This window comes from Sander vitreus, chromosome 4 (assembly GCF_031162955.1).
Source record: "Sander vitreus isolate 19-12246 chromosome 4, sanVit1, whole genome shotgun sequence".
Lineage (NCBI taxonomy): Eukaryota > Metazoa > Chordata > Actinopteri > Perciformes > Percidae > Sander > Sander vitreus.
In genome coordinates, this window is record NC_135858.1 from 34,084,212 (window position 1) to 34,098,211 (window position 14,000).

The 14,000-nt window shown below is 39.8% G+C and overlaps 2 protein-coding genes across 2 annotated transcripts; both read right to left on the reverse strand.

Annotated features, from left to right (window-relative positions):
- Positions 1-205: 205 nt before the first annotated feature.
- LOC144516136 (odorant receptor 131-2-like) lies at positions 206-3,459 on the reverse strand. Its single transcript, XM_078247333.1, has 2 exons — positions 3,307-3,459; positions 206-1,003 (listed from the first exon to the last, which is right to left on the reverse strand). Exons 1-2 carry the CDS (start codon positions 3,457-3,459, stop codon positions 206-208), a joined length of 951 nt encoding a protein of 316 aa, XP_078103459.1.
- Positions 3,460-6,165: 2,706 nt separating this feature from the next.
- Positions 6,166-9,586, reverse strand: LOC144516137 (odorant receptor 131-2-like). The gene is made up of 2 exons (XM_078247334.1): positions 9,434-9,586; positions 6,166-6,963 (listed from the first exon to the last, which is right to left on the reverse strand). Exons 1-2 carry the CDS (start codon positions 9,584-9,586, stop codon positions 6,166-6,168), a joined length of 951 nt encoding a protein of 316 aa, XP_078103460.1.
- Positions 9,587-14,000: the final 4,414 nt, after the last annotated feature.

The window sequence follows — 14,000 nt, forward strand, 5'->3', positions numbered from 1 at the left end:
GACCCTGCTCTGAAGTAGGAGCTAAAAAAGTACGCTACTGAGGCCAGAGGAACTTGGCCGAAAAAAGTGTTCTAGGAACGTTTAGTTCTAAGAACTGCAAAAATCCCTCTGGTCGGAAAGCCCCTAATCACACTCCACAACATCTGAACTATCTCTTTATTATGAAACAGGGTAAGCATAGCTTTAACAACTCAAAAACAGGACTTTATGCCCTCTTTAGAGTTGTTAGTGGATGAGTGGTAGCACTAGTTGTACAGAGCAGATATCTTTTCAGGTATTTCCTGAATGTCTTGTCTCGTAGCCCATAAACAACCGGACTGATGAGTCGAGGCAGTACCTGAATAAATATCGAAACAGTGTAGCGAATGGCCAGCACCTCTTTTGGTAACAAGTATGTCAGACCCTGTAGCATGAGATCATAAACGTAGGTGAGCATACAGAGCAGCAGCTGGAAGCCGTGGAGGAGGACAGTGTTTCTCGCTTTCTTGGCATCTTTGGCAGCTGCCTTTGCTGTAAACAGGATCCTGAAGTATGTATAGAATAAAGTGATCCAAACGATGACCAAAAACACTGAGTTGGAAACATCTCTCTTCACTGTCAGATTAGAGTTTCTAAAAATGGTATCTCTGAGACAAAAAACTCTGGAACGAAAAAATTCCAGGGATTCTGTTGCCAAGGCCACAAATAAATCTGGTAGGATCAAGAGTATACTTATCGCCCAAATCAGGCCGATCACAACATACGTTTTCCTGACTGTACAGATCTGGGTGTGGCGGAGAGGGAAGCATATGGCGATGTAACACTCTACTGCCATAAATGCTAGTGTTAGGGGATTGTTTAGACTTGCAAATGTAGCAATCATTAGCAGAATGATACATAGAGAGACGTTAAGAGTGTACACAATGTAACTCAGGACCTGAACGAGAGTAAACAGACTCAGCAGGATGATATCGTTGATCACCAGGTGGATGTATAGGATGTAGCGAGGGTTCATTTTGAAAACCTGCAGGGGAGGACACAAGTGATTAGGACTGTACCATTGATGATATTCAGTGCCTGAATTGGACCAAAAAAGGTCCTAGCAGCATAGTTAAGCAGTTGCATGACATAATCCTTGCATGTGTCTTGGATATATTTTTATTCATAACCATATCCAGGGCTCGACGCTAACTTTTTAAAATGGTTGTCAGGCTTGGCAACCAGGCATTAGCTTTTGGTTGCCGAAATTGACAATATGGTTGCCATGTTTTAAACTGCCTATATTTGGAGCTATTTTTTTTTTTTTTTTAACTATACCACATATTTTAATAGTGAAACAATGAGAAAAAGGCTTGCAATATAATTTTCCGGCCCTCTCAAATGCAACGTATCACAAAACTCAACGATCAGATAACAGTTTTGAGTCACAGATCAGATCAATTTTCAAATCAGTACAAAAAAGGGGAATATTTAAATGATTATTAAAAATGTAATAATAACTTTTAACAATAACTACTTCTATCACCAATAACTTGCTGTTAAACGACAAAAACAGATGAAAAAATGGTATTTTACAATAACGTTGAATGCACCACAAGGTTCACCAGTTTTAAGTAAACACAACTTTTAGTCCCGTCTGTGTTGTTTTTCCGACAACTGCAGTGACCAAGTGCGTGCTAGCAAAGATCCTGGTGCTACTTTGTGTCTATTAGCTCATAGCCTTAGCACCATCACGGTTATACGTCCCGCTGTTGGAATCCTCTACAGCGAAATACATTCACACTTTTACACCATTTAGCTGTCAGCATTTTAACAGTGTTATCCAGTTACTACTGTAGCTAACGGTAGGCTAACGTTACCTGCTGCCAAGTGTAACGTGTTATTAATGTTTACTAGCGTGACATGCAGCGAGGATTCTGTTACGTTTAACGTCTGTTTCAGAGCATCAGAGAGCAGCGCAGACATTTAGGTGGCACCATAATGAGGCACCGAAATCCTCGTTGCTATACCGTCCAGTAGATACCTGGCACCGGTACCATATTAGCACTGGATTTTAACATGTGCCGTTAACGTGAACATGCGTGTGTGGAAAGTGGTCGCACAACAGCTGAAATGTTGTGTTGCGCATGAACGTAGTGTTTAAACTTTACGGAGACAACCAAATACAATATTGACTTCTTTTGAAATAAGAATTTCCAGTTTATTAGGTTTTTATTTGTTTTTATATATTTAAAAAAACACTAATATTGAACAGGTGGTTGCCAAAGGGGGCAACCAGAGGCCATGACTCGGTTGCCAATTGACTCAATCTGATTGCCATGGGCAACCGTTACTGTCGAGCCCTGATATCTTATAAGTGTATCACTTCAAATTCATTTTTGAATGCATTTCATTACAAATGGACATTTTTTCACTCACCAGCAACTGTGACAGAGAAATATATATTGCAAGCACATACATTACATTTTGAAGAGAAAGCCTGTGTGTGTGTGTGTGTGTGTGTGTGTGTGTGTGTGTGTTTGAGTGTGTGCGGGCAGTGCGTGCAGAGTGGGGAGGTTGAGAGAGACATGACAGGTGTGCAGCAGTGGTTTGCCAGCGCCACAAGCAAGAGTATATGAGAGACATATGAGTAAACTGCGTGAGAGGGGTTCTTATTGCAGGTTATTATGGACAATAGCAAACACGCAAATACAATTGAGCACAGAATATATTTTTGTTTGTTTATATTTTTTGCTTGTGTATATTTTATTTTCAAAATGTAATGAATGTGCTCAAAATATACACCGTGTTCCAAATTATTATGCAAATGATATTTACACAGATTTTCCTAAATAGTCAATGCAAATGACAGTCAGTATAATTTTCAAGTCACCAACCGTTAGGGTATGAGTCAAATTTCATTGAACAAACCACCCAATGAAAACTCAAAATGCACTGTTCCACATTATTATGCACAACAGTTTCAAAACATTTCATAGGTTGTAAAGAACCGAAAATGGCCATTTGTTGAATTTGCAGCATTTAGAGGTCATATTTACTGAAATCAAAAGCTATTTCAATCAAACACATCTTAACAGGGCAAGTAACATGTTAACATAGGACCCCTTCTTTGATATCACCTCCACAATTCTTGCAACAATTGCTTGCTGAGGAATGAGGCACAAATATAACACCATACTAAAGTGAGTACCAGTCCATGTCAGGCACTGATTATTTTAGAATATATCAAAACATACTTTTTAATCCTATGAAGTGATGAAATGATTTTCAACTTGGTACACACGCATACATGCTGAATGGATTTCTAGACATAGACGAGACTCAGACCTGATGTTTTGTGAATGTGTACACCAGGGTACTGTTGACATAGTTGATGGAGATGCAGAGAACCACAGTAATCACATTCTTGATTATAGCTGTGTTTAAAGTGTCCCGATACACAGCTGTTGTGAAATTACTGCCAGTATTTGAGAGGTTCATGAGTCGACTGTCCAAACCTGTTTCACCAGAAAACTGTTGGTTACGTTAGAGTTAAAGAGAACAAAATGATAGAATGTTATTGACCAGAAGGTCGAGTTCTTTGCCAGACACAAATCACCAGCTGGAACGAAGCTTCTCTTTTAAATACAAAGCTTTACAATGCTAAATGAAAAACATTATTAGATTTGGACTCAAATAAGACAAAAAAAGTCAATTCAATTTTAATAAATGTCACTTTTACTGTGTATTTATCAACAATACACAATTGTAGTTATTTTTATTTTGATATTTAGTTAATTTTATTACTGACATTTACACAAAAACCACCATAAAGCAGTGTTATGACTAGGTCTGTCCTGACTAACACTCGTATGATTTTGTCGACTAATCCATTAGTTGATTTAATCGACAGATCTGTAAAAACTGAGTTTCTCCTCAAAGAATAATGCAAAACACAACTTTAAATCTTTGTTTTTACCAGAGATGTGATTATACATGAAATCATAAAAAAATGACTTGAAATGAGAACGTCTGCTGTGAAAAGACTATTCTCTGTACATTTGCTGTTATTCATTGAGCACCAAAACAGAAACAGTTGACAGTTTTTGAAAATAATAAATAATATATATTCAAGCACACAAATAATTTGCATTTCGAATCCATCGAGAGAGCAAGATTCAAACCGTGTTAATAAGAGATATTAAAACGTTTTTTTTTTTTTTTTTTCGAATACTTTTTAATTCTACAGTAGAGGACTTGGAGAGTCCAAAATGAGCCATACACACAATAAAAGTAAAATAAAGATCAAGATATTATCACTTAATACACAGATAATAACACAGAAAAATATATTTACCCACCTTGGCAAAGGTCATATGTGGCAATCGCACAGTAAGTCAGATGCCTTTTTAAAATGACTTATTATATAGTAGTTGCAGTGTGTGTGTGTGTGTGTGTGTGTGTGTGTGTGTGTGTGTGTGTCATCAATAAGTGAACATCGGGGAGGGCCTGAAACTTTTCATGCAGTTTGTGCGGTATGCCTCATAAGTTTAGTTTGTAAGTTGTAAATTCTAGCTAAAATTACAATAAAATTACATTACTGTACATTGATTTAGCAGATGCTTCCGTACAAAGTGACTAGCTGTAAAACTAAATATAATCTGACTATAATTATTCAGTTAGAAGTTTCCTGTGTCCAGGTCATAATTTGATGGAAAAATAAACATTGAAAAACATTTTATATTATATACACACCCAAAAACTTAAAGACACAGACAAACAAGTTAATTTAATGCATTTATTTTTTTGAATGGCAATCTCTAATATAGCAAATAATCTATTCAACATCTCTCTTTGGCCTCCGTCTCCCTGCTTGTCTTTTGCTTTCCCTCTCCTCCTCATCTCTCCGTTCTGGTGACGCTAGTGCAGCCTCCATTTGTTCCTTAGTCCCCTGTTAAAAGACAGCAAACACAAGAAAAAGATCTTTACCGTTATAAATTCTATAACAGAACTTTATAATTGTTACATGGGAAGCTACTCATACATTTTAGCTTTCATTTAACGTTGCTAGTGAAGTTAACAAGGTGCAGCTTTACCTCCAATCCTGCAGCTACAACTGAGAAACACATCAAATTCTAAATCTCTGCTGACATTACGCATATACAGTAACGGCTTAGAAAAAGAGATGAAAATGCCACCGGACACTAAACGTTACGAACACATATGGCATAAAAGACAGCAACCCAGCTAGCTAACAGCCTAATGTTAAATGATAGGTTCAGTTAGCTTAACGTTAGCTCGGGGTGTATCTAACTAATTGTAATAGCAATATAGCAATTAATAGCAAAAAATAGCAATTTGTTCCAGCATTAATGTGTTACACTTTACATTGATGTAACACATTAACGGTGATAACAAATGTACAGCAAACACTAAATATACTTACATTTAAATGTTAATTGTGCCATCAGCGATGCCACTCCAACTCCCACTTAGGTCCGCCATTGTTGTTTTTTTTTTTTAACGAGCCGCGCGCGCATAGGATTGTGGGTGATTTGGGAGCGTGAAAGACAGACAGTGCATCTGTCCAATCAGGAGGGTCCATCCTCTGCTAGATAGGTCCTACCTTTTCCGGTAGAAGTTAATGCCATTGTGTTTTGTGATTTATTGAAATGTTTTCGTATTTGCTGTTGTGTTTTCCTATTTGCTGTTGTGTTTTCCTATTTGCTGTCGTGTTTTCCTATTTGCTGTCGTGTTTTCCTATTTGCTGTCGTGTTTTCCTATTTGCCGTTGTGTTTTATGATTTGTTGTTGCGTTTTTCTTATTGTTTCTTTATTACTGTTGTGATTTGCACTTCAGGGCCACCGTAAGTAGCAGGTTTTTCCTCTGCCTGTTTGATGTGGCAGATGTGACCATATGTGGACAAAAGGCAAAGCTCGAGAGAATGTTGTGTTAACCCAGTGTTGTATATGTCATCTGCATGAAATGCGTTTAGCTGCTGCCTCCGTCCACAGCAGGACATTGCTTAGCTTCCGTGTCGGTACTCCTGTCTGCTTCTTCAAACTGGGGGCGTGCCGACCGCATTCTACTGTAGCTAATACACTGACTATGGAAAGGTAGCTCATACAACCACACTTCTAAACATCTGAACTATCCCTTTATTATGAAACAGTGTAAGCATAGCTTGAACAACTCAAAAACAGGATGTTATGCCCTCTTTAGAGTTGTTAGTGGATGAGTGGTAGCACTAGTTGTACAGAAGAGATATCTTTTCAGATAATTCCTGAATATCTTGTCTCGTAGCCCATAAACAACCGGACTGATGAATCGAGGCAGTACCTGAATAAATATCGAGACAGTGAAGCGAATGGCCAGCACCTCTTTTGGGAACAAGTATGTCAGACCCTGTAACATGAGATCATAAACGTAGGTGAGCATGCAAAGCAGCAGCTGGAAGCCGTGGAGGAGGACAGTGTTTCTCGCTTTCTTGGCATCTTTGGCAGCTGCCTTTGCTGTGAACAGGATCCTGAAGTATGTATAGAATAGAGTGAGCCAAACAATGATCATAAACACTGCGTTGGAAACATCTCTCTTCACTGTCAGATTAGGGTCTCTAAAAACATTGACTCTGAGACAAAAAACTCTGGAACGAAAGAATTCCAGGGATTCTGTTGCCAAAGCCACAAACAAATATGGTAGGATCGAGAGTATACTTATCGCCCAAATCAGGCCGATCACAACATACGTTTTCCTGACTGTACAGATCTGGGTGTGGTGGAGAGGGAAGCATACGGCGATGTAACACTCTACTGCCATAAATGCTAGTGTTAGGGGATTGTTTAGACTTGCAAATATAGCAATCATTACCAGAACGATACATAGAGAGACGTTAAGAGTGTACACAATGTAACTCAGGACCTGAAGGAGGGTAAACAGGCTCAGCAGAATGATATCGTTGATCACCAGGTGGATGTACAGGATGTAGCGAGGGTTCACATTGAAAACCTGCAGGGGAGGACACAAGTGATTAGAAAACAAAGGGAAAGAGTATGAACTGTACCAATTATTATATTAGCATAAATCAAAACATACTCTTTACACCTAATTCTGATTTATGGTTGCTTTTGGGCTCTCTGCAGAACCGACGCTGTAGCCTTCGTAAGTGACCTACGCCGTTGTTAGGATTTATACTTCTGCGCTGATGTGTCTACGTCGATCTAGAGTATCTCTTTAAGAGAATAGCACAGCCGGTGTGTGTGTGTGTGTGTGTGAGGTAGAGCGAGTGAGAGAGTGATGGGTATTGGCTTCGGAGCGAGTACCGACTCCGGTGGTGGCGACAGAGAGACAAAGTGTCTCCCCTGCAAGTCTGACCACGGTCGGAAAGCTGTAGCAGGAAAAGTTAAACCTCTCTTTGATTCCATGTTGTTCACGGAGAAGGAGAACCCGAGAATGCGTAGGTGCAAATGCGACGCTACCAAGCCACAGTCCAATCACATTTGCTGTGTTCTGCGTCGCTGTGATGTGTAGTTATATTTTTTGGGAGGTAAACGTCAGGCTACTCCGTACCTACGGGGTAGATTCAACGCAGAACCATAAATCAAACTTAAGGCCCAGCTCAACCAAAGAGTCATATTGAGACAAGTTGAAACTTGCAACTACTATCAATGCTCTGGTCTGCAACGTTCTGAAACCTGCCAGTTTACACCAATGCGACAGGCTGTATCATCTCCATAGCAACGACTCTCTGTGTATTCGTTCTAACTTCCAACTTTTCATATTTTTGTAGCTGGCAGTGTTTCCTCTATGTTGATTTTACTGTGGTGGCCTGCTGGCACCAGGCGGGAGGGCATGACACGGGAGGCTCCAGGCTGCAGCCATACAGTCTCAAAGTTTTCCCAAACTTGCGATCTTAAAGAGGCCGGCGGGTCCTCTAACTCTTGTGGGTCGCCACTACTCGCCATACTCGTCCTTTTGTGCTGCTATCTCTGACTCACTCACTGGACCTCATTTGTCAACCTGACAAATAACTGCATGTAGGCGGAGAGCTCGGCTAGCTTCAGAGCTAAGACGGGGCTACAGATTAGGTGTCCCTAGAACCCGCGTATCTAACGTTACATTAGTTCCACATTACATTAATTAATTTGCAGGCGAGTTTTATTTATTTTATTTAGTGACGCATCGACGCAAATTATTTGTGTCGACGCATTTACGTAATCGATGATGTCGACTACGTCGACTAATCGTCCCAGCCCTATAGCGAACGCTGCGGTCCCTCTGCCTTTGACTCCCCGCTGCAGGAGACGCTTTATTCCTCCGACCCGCTGTATTCCTCCGACACACTGTATTAACGTTACTGTTTTAAAACCGTTTTCCAGGTTAGTAGAGGTGCATACGCATCAAAACCAACATGAAAAACGTGGCTAGTAATGTTCACTCAGTGTTTTGTTTTGTTGTTAAAGTGTGTAAAATGAGCGGTGACGTTAAATCACCGGTTTCAGGTAACGGCACCCTACTGCACCGTCTATTTGCTGAATGGTTTCAAGATAATGGTCGGTAGCTAACATTAGCAGATAAGCCTGTTGACAGCGACGTCATATGTTGGCACAATGTTTCTGACCGTAGTAGTGTTAATAGTGACTTAAAGTGTAATGTGAGATGCTAAAAAGAAACCACACTCTGTTTTCATGTTACTTTTTGACATTATTTCCTTTATTATGTTCATGAATTAGACCGATAAAGGATTTTTAAGGCTGATATCGATACAAATATTTGGAGATTTAAAAATCCAATAATCCGATATATCGGCCAATATACTGTATGTTTAAAAAGAAAATCCAGAAACGCCTAACAAAACAAACAGATTTCCCTAACATTAGTTATTTGTAGTTATTTATGAGTCCTCACTAAAATAATATGATAATGCAGTTTAAAAATAAACTTTTCTGTTTAATTGTCACAACAGAACAGAGAAACATCAAAATATGTTAAAGTTCTGATAAATAAAATGTATGAAAATACAAACTTAAGAGTTAACTTAAAGGGTTAAACATGAGTGTTGCCAAAAGGGACGTTGTAGAGTGCCCTCGGGTGGACAAACTATGCACCGGCAACACTCATAACATGGTTGAAGGGTGTTTCGTCCGTTTTTATTTTATTTTTTAAATACTCATTTATCGGCCATTATAAATGCCGATACCGAAAGTTTGGAAAATGCCTGATATCGGCGGATAATATTGGCCCGCCGATATATCAGTCAGGCTCTGTTATGTATGCACCATACACCAAGGCAAGTTCCTTGAAGTGTTACCTACTTAGCAATAAATCCTTTTCTGATTTTGATTCTCTTCAGGCACTCGGTGCTATGAGTTGATTGGCTCGCAAATCTTTGGTCTGAACTGGGCTTGAAGGGATACAATTAATTTCAACTAGGTACATACATGCTGAATGGATTTCTAGAAATAGACGAGACTCATACCTGATGTTTTGTGAATGTGTACACCAGGGTACTGTTGACATAGTTGATGGAGATGCAGAGAACCACAGTAATCACATTCTTGATTATAGCTGTGGTTAAAGTGTCCCGATACACAGCTGTTGTGAAATTGCTGCCAGTATTTGAGAGGTTCATGAGTTGACTGTCCAAATCTGTTTCACCAGAAAACTGTTGGTTACTTTACAGCTGAAGAGAAAAAAGTAGTAGATTATTATTGATCAGAAGGTCGAGTTCTTTGCTGACAGAAATCAACAGCTGGAAAGAAGCTTCTCATATAAATACAAAGCTTTAAAATGTTACATAAAAAAATGTTAGATTCAGACTCATATAGGGCATGAGTAAATTAAATTTGAATAAATCACTTGCACTGTGTATTTTATCAACAATAGTTATTTACATTTGTATGCATGCAGTTAACTTTAACTAACACTTTTTTTTTGTTGACTAATCCATTAGTTGATTTAATCGACAGATCTATAAAACTGAGTTTGTCCACAAAGAATCATGTAAGTCCCAGCTTTATATCTTTGTCTACCAGAGATGAGCTCATAAGTAGAGCTGGGCATCACCAATGATTTAATTGATGAAAGAGATTCTTAGAAAACTTCTGCTGTAAAAACACAAGCACGAAGCAACCCTCAAATATTTTTTATAATGCATAACATTAAGAATTGACCCTTAAAAAGTTAGTTTAAAGTATTTTTACTTAACAGGACTAACTTGACAGTCATTGAAAAGGCATATATTCAAATATCAATTTCTGGATTTTCTGAATGGATATCAGATCACCCAAACTAACAATTGTTTTAACCCAGCGCTACTCATGAGTGCCTTGGTATTAAATCATTCAGCACGAAAAAATCATAAACACTGACTAATCCACTGAAAGGATAACTTTTAAACGACGTGAAGACACATGATTACATTTACACTCTGGATTCAGTATTTTCCTGTTACAGATCAAAGTATTTCTAATTCTCCTTGTGTCCATTACAAACTGGTTAAACCCTTTGAGCTGATATAAAAAAGTAAAATACTTGACGTAAACCTGCTATTTTTCATCAATGCACTCAAAATCTGAAGTACAATTTTTACAGGAGACATTTAGAAATGTCACAGTAAAACAAAAACACCGGTGTAAATAATACATGAAATAATAAGTACTTCAGTTTCAGGTTCCTGGTTTTGTTCATGCTGACTGACTTTCACACTGTCATAACTTACTGGGACACAGAACAAAGCCATAATAGAGGTTATTAGTAACACCTGGAGTTTTCCTAATAGGTCAAAGACAAGTCAAACAGTCTGCTGAAGAAGGCACATCCCATAAACCTTTTTGTCAATCAGACATATGAATCTATAAAATACATGCATGACATTTATGAAGTAAATTTTAAGCAGCAATACAAATGTGACGATTAAAATGAATGCTGGCTCTAACTGAAATGCAGTTTTTTTTGCTGTTCGAAAAATAGATTTTCTGATTTAAATCGATCTTTACCGATATTCAGAATTCATAATATCCTGAGATTGATCTTTAAGAGGCTCTGTTTTAATGCTAGACTGAAGAAAAATAGATGATGAATACAATGAATTCATGTCAATATAAATATAAATAATAAATATATGTATGTATGTATGTATATATATATATATATATATATATATATATGTATGAATGTATATATGTGTATGTATGAGCACACAAATACTTCACGTTTTGAAGCCATCAAGTAAACAAGATTCAAACCATGTTAATGAGAAACAAATTGTTTAATTCTAGAGTAGAGAACATGAGCCATACACAACAAAGTAATAGTGCAATCAAAATCAAGATATTGTCTCTTAATACAATGATAATAAAATAGAAGAAAGAATATGTACCCACCTTGGCAAAGGTCATATGTGGCAATCGCACAGTTAGTCAGATGTCTTTTGAAATGACCTATATATAGAAGTTCAATGCAAATGTCATGAGACTGTGTGTGTGTGTGTGTGTGTGTGTGTGTGTGTGTGTGTGTGTGTGTGTGTGTGTGTGTGAGAGAGAGAGTGTGAGATCAGTAAGTAAACATTAGGGTAGGCCTAAATTCACAATAAAATAACATTACTGTACAATGATTTGCAGTGTTTCCCACACATAGACTAATTTGTGGCGGTGCGCCACAGAATCAACACCAGCGTTGCGTTTCATTATTCTTTTTTTTTTTTTTTTTTTAACGCTATTTAAAACACGCAGAGTATTTGGTCAGCTGCATTTCCTTTCTCTGCTATCCCTCCGTCACTCACACGTCTCTCTCACATACGCACACACACAGCCCTTCCCGAAAGTTTGGTATCTCGTGAACACCTTCACACAATCACACATTAAAAATCCATCCATCCATCCAAACCCATTTCGGCCGCTTGTACCCTGGATCTTGTTCTTTCGGTCATGACCCAGCCTTCATGACCATAGGTGAGGGTAGGAACAAAAACTGACCGGTAGATTGAGAGCTTTGCCTTCTGGCTCAGCTCTCTTTTCATCACAACGGTGCAATAAATTGAATGTAATACCACACCCGCTGTGCCGATTCTCCGACCAATCTCCCGCTCCATTGTCCCCTCACTCGCGAACAAGACCCCAAGGTACTTGAACTCCTTCACTTGGGGTAAGGACTCATTCCCTACCTGGAAAAGACACTCCATCCACTTCCACTTCCCCACCCCCTGACCCAACTCACCACCAGATGGTGATCGGTTGACAACTCTCGACCCTCTCTTCACCCGAGTGTCCAAAACATACGGCCTCAGATCGAGATGAAACGGTTATAAAATCGATCATTGACCTTTGGCCTAGGGTGCTCTGGTACCAAGTACACTTATGAGCATCCCTATGTTCGAACATGGTGTTCGTTATAGACAATCCATGACTAGCACAGAAGTCCAACAACAAACAACCACTCTGGTTTAGATCAGGGAGGCCGTTCCTCCCAATCACGCCTCTCCATGTGTCTCCATCATTGCCCACGTGCTCGTTGAAGTCCCCCAGTAGAACTATGGAGTCCCCCACTGGAGCCCCATGCAGGACTCCACTCAAGGTAGAAGGCCGAATACTCCGAACTCTTGTTTGGTGCATATGCACAAACAACAGTCAGAGTTTTCCCCCCCACAACCCGCAGGCGTAGGGAGGCGACCCTCTCGTCCACCGGGTTAAACTCCAACGTAGCGGCGCTCAGCCGGGGGCTTGTGAGTATCCCCACACCCGCCCGGCACCTCACACCCTGGGCAACTCCGGAGAAGAAAAGAGTCCAACCCCTATCCAGGAGTATGGTTCCAGAACCGAGACTGTGCGTAGAGGTATGCCCCCCGCTAGCAACAGGAAATCTGCCTTATATGACAAACATCATCCGATTTAAATGAAACTTAGAATGTGTGGTCTACATGTGATACTGAGCCAGCCCCTATAATGTAACCACGCCCACTTACTCAGGCCACGCCCCCTTTCATAACATTTGAACCGTTTAAGGTTGACCCTTGAGTGAGGTATCATTGAACTCAGCAGAGACTTCTTTCTTCATTGGTGATGGTTTGGCCCGCCCCCTATATTTAAACCACGCCCCCTTTCATAAATGCTGACCCATCTAAGGTAGAGTCTTGTGTGAGGTATCATTGAATTTAGAAGAGAGTTCCTTCTTCGTTGGTGATGGTTTGGCCCGCCTCCTATGCTTAAGCCACGCCCCTTTCATAACATTTTAACCGTTTAAGGTAGACCCTTGTGTGAGGTATCATTGAACTCAGCAGATAGTTCCTTATTCATTGGTGATGTTTTGTCCCGCCCCCCTATGCTTAAGCCACGCCCCTTTCATAACTGACCCATTTAAGGTAGAGTCTTATGTGAGGTATCAATGAACTCAGCAGAGAGTTCCTTTTTAATTGGTAAAGGTTCGCCCCGACCCCCTATGCTTTGGCCACGCCCCCTTTCACAGCTAATGAACTGTATGACGTAGAGTCTTATGTGAGGTATCAATGAACTCAGCAGAGAGTTCCTTTTTAATTGGTGATGGTTTGAACTGCCCCCTATGCTTTAGCCATGCACCCTTTCACAGCTAATGAAATGTATGACGTAGGGAGGGAGTTCCCTTGTAAGCCCGAGGCGTGCCGAGGTGCAAGGGCCTGTCCATCGCTGCTTGCAGCTTTAATTCTTTTTATTTTTTGTAATGGTAAAAATAGCAAGAGAGACAGAGAAATCCACACAGACTCCCTGCAATGATGCTAACTGGCATGTCATTGAACACAATGTTACTCACCTTCTTCACTGGGACAGGGAGGGGCACAGTTAGGGGGAGACTGGGGTGCTGCTGACTCATCTGTTGTTAAGTCTGCTAAAAGGGGTAGGGACAATGATTTAATATGAATATCTTGCTAAATGTTTCCCTGCACTGATTAAATGGTGATTAAATGTAGGCTAACACTCGTCTGTAGCTAGCTAGCTTATTTCACTATGGACATTAAGCCAACAGGTTAACACCATTCACAGACTATAGGCTACCCACCTTTCTTGGTGAAAAAC

What these genes read in the sequence shown, in the direction of transcription:
- LOC144516136 (XM_078247333.1), bottom strand. Translation starts at nt 3,459, where the DNA reads ATGAACCTCTCAAATACTGGCAGTAATTTCACAACAGCTGTGTATCGG. An exon ending in ACACATTCACAAAACATCAG is followed by an intron (nt 1,004 to 3,306) that starts GTCTGAGTCTCG and finishes CCTCCCCTGCAG; the next exon opens with GTTTTCAAAATGAACCCTCG.
- LOC144516137 (XM_078247334.1), bottom strand. Translation starts at nt 9,586, where the DNA reads ATGAACCTCTCAAATACTGGCAGCAATTTCACAACAGCTGTGTATCGG. An exon ending in ACACATTCACAAAACATCAG is followed by an intron (nt 6,964 to 9,433) that starts GTATGAGTCTCG and finishes CCTCCCCTGCAG; the next exon opens with GTTTTCAATGTGAACCCTCG.